The following is a 7,494-nucleotide window of genomic DNA, read 5'->3' on the forward strand; positions in this document are numbered from 1 at the left end:
CGATTACGTAACCGTTGAAACAAGGCTGTGTGTACGTTGGTGGTCGGGAGTCCGAACGTTTAAAGAACACGATATTGCCTATTTCTGCCGCGTCTCAGAGCCGTCATACAATACAACGGAAGCTTCAACTCAAAGTTGGTGATGACGTTCACGTTCTGACATCTATGAGCACCTCTAATGAGTACAAGTTACAAGAATCAGTATAAGGCACGGCTCGATACCTTTTTTCACGTCGAAAAAAATACGGATAACAACTAAAAATTTTGCATATTTAATAATATAAATTACGAACAATATTTGATCCATCTTCAGACACAGACTACCGTACAAAATCCACTATGTTTATAGTGATTTAGAATAGGGTAAGTCCAGAAAATAGAAAATGTTATGTTTCTAAAAAATCATATATAGTAGTAGTATTACTATAATGTTTATGCTATTTACCTCTTTGTTGCTGATGTTCTTACACTTCTCTGCATACTTCTGGAACAGTAAGCCTGGTACGTTTTTTTTTGCTGTGTGTATGATACCCATTCCACCGAACCTAGTACATAAGAAGAACCGTAATAAAAGCGATTGTACTTTTTCTTTTAAAATAGTATTCGTGAGCTACAGCTATATCAAAATCATTTTAGAAATATCTATTTTTTTTTAAACCAAGCTACTAAGTAACATTTTATTTTACTTTCTTTTCATCCGAATTCATTTTTAAACGGCTACAAAAAAATATTATAGGTACTGTATTTTTTTTATGTGAGTTACCTCAGATTTTTTTCGTGAGTGAACCGATTTTGATGTTTTTTATTTATTTGAAAGTTGGTGCTTCTCATTTGACCCCATTTAAATTTTTCAAAATCTGACCAGCAGTTAATGAGTCATTTTTAATTTGGTATCGACTACATCAATTACATGGTATTTTTGTATTGACGACGATTTCCTTTTTTTTATTTTTTTTTTCATTTCTTTGGTTAGTAGATTGATACTTGAGTTTTACAAGGCCGTGCAGCCTCAATGAAATTCTAATTACTAAAGCAGTTTTTATGAACGAGATCACTCCTCACGCCTCGTTAAATTACCAGGCACATACACATCACAAAGTAAATGCCGATACCCACCTTGAGGACATGAGATCGTAGTTTCAATGGTATCAGATAACCACTGTCGCATCTAAGGTACCACCTACCAAAGATCCCTAACACCAGCGCACGTACTATTTTCAGAGAAGTTATGGGTATTTTCTAGAAATTTTACAATAATCTTTTTTTATTGCCCTTGTAGGCAGACGAGCATACGGTCTACTTGATGGTGAGTGGTTATCGTCGCTTATGGACGTCAGCAATGCCAGGGGCAGAGCCAAACAGCTGCTTCCTGTTAACCACTCTCCACCAGCCTGGTTTGAAGAAGGACACCGTGGAGGGGAGTTCATTCCAAAACCGGATGGTACGTGGCAAAAAGATCTCTGGAAACGCACTGTGAATGAGCGCAGTGGCTCCAGGTAGTATGGATGAACTCTAGTCCGGTGTCGGGCGGTGCGATGGTAAAAACGAAATGATGGGTTCATCTCAAACAATTCCTCAGAGCACTCTACAGATCTAAAATCTACAGAACATTTCCAGATATCTATTGTTTCATGTACTACCAGGCTTTCGATAGAACTCAACTCCTCAGTGCTTCTGCAAGGATACGATACGTCACTGTGAAAGGTTTCTATGAACTGACAGTGGCTTGACCTCTCCTTTTTAACATGGTAAATATATCACACTCAATATTAACGTACGTTTTAATTATAATGTGTACTTTTATAAATAAAATTATTTTCACAGAATATGACAATCGCCCATTGTATTTCTTTATCGGATACTATAATAAGTACCTACCGTTTTTTTAAGCACAGTTTTGTTTTGTATATTGTTAGATCTGGTTCGTAAGTTAGTTTGTTGTTCAATACAAAATAGAGATGCATGTTTTAAAATATCAAAAGAGTAATTATGAAAAAATACACACTATTAAGTATCTTTTTTCAATACTCTAGCAGAGAAGCGTCGATTTTGAAAAGTCCAGTTATAACACAAAATTTTAATTAGCTTCAATTGATTTAGGATATTCATTTTGGCCATGAATATATAATATTGCAAAATTTACACTTTTTTTTATTTTACATGTTAATGAGAAAGAAATATGTGGAAATGCACTTTACGTAAATACTACATGTTTTGTTTAACAAAAAAGATAATAATAGCCATATCCTACAAAACATATGAAGATGTCCTTTCTAAAATTATTATTAAACTAAATCTTGCTTTCAGTTTAGCACTTACCCTACTTTGTAAATGCCTTGTTTAGGAACAATGCAGCTGACTTCTCTGTCATCATTATCTTGTTCTTCTTCGAATAACTTGTGCGGATGCTCCTCAGGTGTCTTATGTTGTGCCAACTGACATTTTATTACAGCCTGGCCAGTGTAGTTTACAAGCTGAATTACAAAGACCAATGTTAATTTCAATTTGAGGCAAGCCTTAATTCTTATGTTCATCTAACAATGCTTGCCTGATACTGGAATCTAACCCACAACCCGAGATGCAACTGTCAGAGTAACTACTGCACCACAGAGTCAGTCTAATTTTAATTGACTAAAACGATTAACACAGCAATACAATTATTTTGAATAGTTTTGTAAAATTAATGTTCTTTATTTTAGGTGACAGATTAATTATTTTAGGTAAATTTTAGATAGTTTTATTTTTAAGTGTCAAGAGTAAAATAATTTATCTGAGTGTTCTTCACTTATCTATTTTCAAATTAATCAACCATCTTCAAGTTGCTAAAAATGTAATTGAAATATTCCATTACATACTGGTCAAGCCAATAAAAGTATGTCAAAACAAATATCTTCCATACATGCACTAAATGATGTCACTTGACTTTTCAAAGTAATACAGATGGTAATTTTAGAGAAACTAAATGTTTTATTTAATTAAGGTTTTAAAATGAAAACAGGATCTGCAAGCTTTTTACAAATTGGTTATACTTAAATTAAACTTAAACTAAGTTAGTCAAAGCTTAATTACAACAAAGATTATACTATTGAAAATTGCCCTATTTTATGTAAATGCATTTTATTATAAACAAACCTCAACTGTAGGGTGAACTTTGTTCTTGTTTGTTGAAGATGACTTTCCGAGCAAACATCCATGTGTTCCAGCCATTTCACTAGCATAGCGAAATCTAAAGTAGTCCTGTGGCTGTTCAATTATGCGAAGAAACGGTCTGTTTCCTAAACAATAATCGATTTCCACATGAGAATAGTTTTAAGACTAGAACATTATTTTTGCTTTTAATTGAGAATATTTACATTAAATACAAAACCTTTAAATGTATTTGATGTAGTTGATTAGTGTAAGTACAAATGTAACATAAAAAAATACCCTTGAATAATAATAATAAACTGATGATATTTGCCAAAGTAAAAATCAGCTAATAAGTGGAGTCAATGATTTGATCTCTGTGATGACTCTTCTATTACTTTTGAAGCCCAAATTACTTCTTTTGATCTTAAATATTTGTATAGCTTCTTATATTATTTACTGCTAATAAAATAGTCCTTCACAGAAGTCTACAATCCCAGATAATTATTTAATTCAGAAATTAAAGCTTTTCACTTAGCAATCAGTGATCCAAAAGCAAGCAAATCCTAGTGGACAGACAGTGATAATAAAAATACTATCTTGATTAATAAGGCAGATGCCAATTGTTGTAATGAAATAAGTACTTAAAATATGTCCCCAATTGACATCCATGATAAAGGATTAATAACATTGTGTAATAAAAATTAAACCCATAAAAAATGTAATTTGCATAATTATTATACAAATGAGACAATAGACCTCAAGTCTCAAGGTGGGGAAAGGTGGCATTTGGGTTGTGATGACTATGGACTCGTCACCTCTTAACATCAAGTGGGCTATGAGCCTGTTCACCTGCCTGGACAATAAAAAAAACTTCAATTACACATTTATTTCTCTTGAAGCTCCTTGAAGCTAACTTCATAGATACTAAGTGTATGATAATGCTAATACTAACATTATTTATTATTGACTACTTACTCTTTGAGCCATTGTCTAGATATATTAAGTTGTTCAAATCTGGAGTCAACTGAGGTACTTGTTGAGAGGGTGAACAATAACTATAATAAGATTGTGGGGATCTGCTGGAAGAATCACTATCCTGATCACTGGCAGTTGTAGACATTTTTACTTTATTCCTTTTGCACTCACTTTCAATACCACAATATAATTTTTTTTGCAAACTTAACTTGCTTTACTATATATCTTCTTTATGTATACAATATGAATTTTCAAATGAAAATAAACAATAAAAAAAACACTTTCTTCGGGTATGTTTATTTTACATTATTTGTATTGAAGTCATCTCAATGGGAAAAAAAAACATGTTGATTGTAACATTATTAATTCAAAATTCAATAATTAGATAATTATTATTAATGAAGAATATTGTTGCAACGTAGATTCAACTGTAGCCGTACAAGTGATTAAAAAGTTAGCCGAAGTTGAAAAACTTGTAGACCACTTACAGATCGCACAGACTAAACACTAATTTGACATTATTATGACACGAACCAGTGCCTTAACTGTCAAAAATATTAAAAAAAAGACTGGCAGTGTTGCTAGTGAACTCTAACAAAAGTCACCAAAAAAGGAACGTATTTTCTTGTAGAAATTTAAATCTGCAATATTTTTTACTCTTGTATTTCGATTTTTTTTTTAAATATTCGTCCGAGACGTTCGTCCTACCTTCACTAGTACCTTTTCCTTTTTAGACGGACAAACAAGATTATATCCCTATTCGTCTTTAAAGGTTACCTAAGCGCACAGAAAAATAAAGTGAATGTCGCCGCTTAGCCTAAGACATCACAACTGTACAATAATACGACCATCCTGCCCTTCAAACATGAGTCAAAAAAAATTGTATTTACATTGTACGAATGTTTGCGCGCATGTAAGTGGCCGGCATTAAAGTACAGTACTTGTTGTTCTGGAAAGGACTGAAAAAGGAGGAAAGGAAAATTCGAGATGTATTAATAATTTTGAAACTAAAAATTAATTATGTTCTGAATAAATGATGATCCTACTGATAAACTAAACGAAAATACTCTATAAAGTTTCAAATCTTTCTTTTCTTAAACAAGACTAAAAAAAAATTATGTGCTAAGGACAAAGTTTTGTAATAAAATTTAAAACAGGCGTCCTTTTTTTTCCTGGCTGGGAGCCGAACCTCCTACGAGGTCCCCGCGCATAAGGGGCTCGCGGGGTATGTGAGACTCAACGATCTGCATGGTGTTGTGAGCAGACCGCAGGCCCAAGGATTTTAGGGCCCAACCACTAAACGACTCCTCTGCACTCTCACACCTAACGATCAATCCCTTCCGAGGTCAGAACCCGGATGAGGTAGGGGGGCTACCGCGGTCAACACTACAACCAGACGGCGCGGCGCGGCTCACCCCAATGACGCCCAGCCGACGGAGCCTTCGAGGCGAATCGAAGGCTCTGAAACGTCAGCCGTCTCGGTAGCGACAATAGTCCGCAGGTTTACCTGAGTGTTGTACTAGCTTTTTGCGATCACTAGCCGTATTTATTGATGGTAGAGAAAATTTTAAGCCCACACGGATGGACACCACAATTCTGCCTATTTCTGCTTCGAAGTAATTTTGCATTCCGGTTTGCAGGGTGAGACAGCCGTTAAATGATACATGTAACAAGATAGGTGACGGTACTCACGTGAGATATCTATGGGCTACGTTTAACATTTTAGATCGGGTAGGCCGTGAAATCGTTTATTGAGTAATGCAAGAAATACATAAACTTTTTTCTTTCCCTTTGTCTTTTTTTCAGACACAACATTCATTCGATACCAAAACAATAACTTAAACAATTTATGCAGTTGCTCTTGAAATTTCCCAACTTCGTGGCACTTTTTTCGAGACGTCTTCATATTTGCTACAATGATGTCATCACTTTATAGGCACAGCATTTATTGACTCGGAGCGGGGAAAGAACCGTATCAATGACTCACAGTAATTCCCCGCGCAATCTAGGTAAATCAAGGTTTCAATTTTTTTTTCACTCGTGTTATATCTTTTACCAATTACTTAATACTAAATCTATTTATATATCATAGATCTCCTAACTTTTTATGCTTTATTTTTCTCGAAGTAAAACTGTCACCTAATAAAAAGATCCGTAACCTTGGTACAAAATAAAGGGTCACATTAGACTGCAAATGATTTTTTATTTTCACAATTAGGTACCTACACATAATTACATACAATTACATTATGAAAATGGTCCAATACATGCACTTCATAACAGCAATGATTAGTAAAGGTTCTTTGTAACTGGGAAAAGAATATTAGAATCCTAAAGCAAAATAAAGTTGTGAACACTTTTGTGTGTTCACAACTTTATTTAGGGTAGCGCATCTAATTGAGAGCAGAGAAAGCTTACGTTTGGCAGAATCTTTTTAGTACATATTCCAATTTTTGATTGAAATATGCAGTTTAGTTGAATCTTGTAAATTGCATTTGTCAAAATATATTAAAGATCGGCGGATACTTTGTGCAATATGGCATGCTGATAGAGTGATAAAAAAGATTAGTGTGATAACATTCGTATACTTTCTAGGCTATTAGGATCCTCAAATGGAGTAGCAAAATTACTTATTACACGCATCAGGTTAACTAATATAAAGGTATTTTAACCGCCTATGGACGTTAATGTTGTAGGTTTTTTAAACTATTTGAAAAAACAAATGTATGTGGCGGTAGTCATTAAAACACAAGATATTTCACAGGTGCCTGAACCTGGCTTGCGGCATTTTCAAGATAAGCTTACATTTATACAGGTTCCCCAGAAGAACGTTCGGACCATAGATAATACACTTAATATTTTAGGTTCAGACAGTCGGTCTACCGAGCAATTTCAACCGCTCGATGGAAGATCTTCCCTCCGTCGTTAAGCCTCCCAAACTGGTGATCCATTAAAGCGGCGAATCAAGCTTTTTTTAAGGCTGCGTATATATTCTGCACGTACTTAAGTTGGTGCTGTGGCGTGGCCATTTTTTAGCAAATTCTTTAATCAATTACTTTGCGTACGGACTTCTGTTTTGTTGCGTTCTTTAATGTTAACAATTAACGTGAGGACGTATTGACTCCCCACCTCAAAATAATTCATACACCCAAAACACAAGAGTGTTGTTCTATAGACTATTTGCATAATAACTTATGGCTTATTTCTCTCGCGAAACGGTCATTAGTTCCGATTTGATGAGTGGAACAGTCTTTATAATATACACTTGAGATTAGTGATGTCTATGACCTAATGCATCCAATAGTGCAATAAAATAAATGTTATGACTAAAAATGTAGGCATTCACGGGTTGATGTCCATGGGATCTGCTGATACAGCTTAATATCTACCA

General features: G+C 34.4%; 1 protein-coding gene across 1 annotated transcript in view; it reads right to left on the reverse strand.

The window, feature by feature from the left end:
* Nucleotides 1–4,650, reverse strand: part of Rel (relish) — a 34,003-nt gene extending 29,353 nt beyond the window's left edge. The window contains exons 1-4 of the mRNA XM_089730072.1: nucleotides 4,104–4,650; nucleotides 3,132–3,274; nucleotides 2,319–2,473; nucleotides 445–544 (exon numbers count right to left, since the gene is read on the reverse strand). Of these exons, the coding sequence (XP_089586198.1) occupies nucleotides 445–544; nucleotides 2,319–2,473; nucleotides 3,132–3,274; nucleotides 4,104–4,248 (543 nt within the window). The 5' untranslated portion in view covers nucleotides 4,249–4,650. The remainder of the gene's footprint in view (nucleotides 1–444; nucleotides 545–2,318; nucleotides 2,474–3,131; nucleotides 3,275–4,103) is intronic.
* Between the last annotated feature and the right edge of the window lie 2,844 nt (nucleotides 4,651–7,494).

The sequence above is a fragment of the Bombyx mandarina genome, chromosome 09 (assembly GCF_030267445.1).
Source record: "Bombyx mandarina strain Sakado chromosome 09, ASM3026744v2".
NCBI classification, from domain to species: domain Eukaryota; kingdom Metazoa; phylum Arthropoda; class Insecta; order Lepidoptera; family Bombycidae; genus Bombyx; species Bombyx mandarina.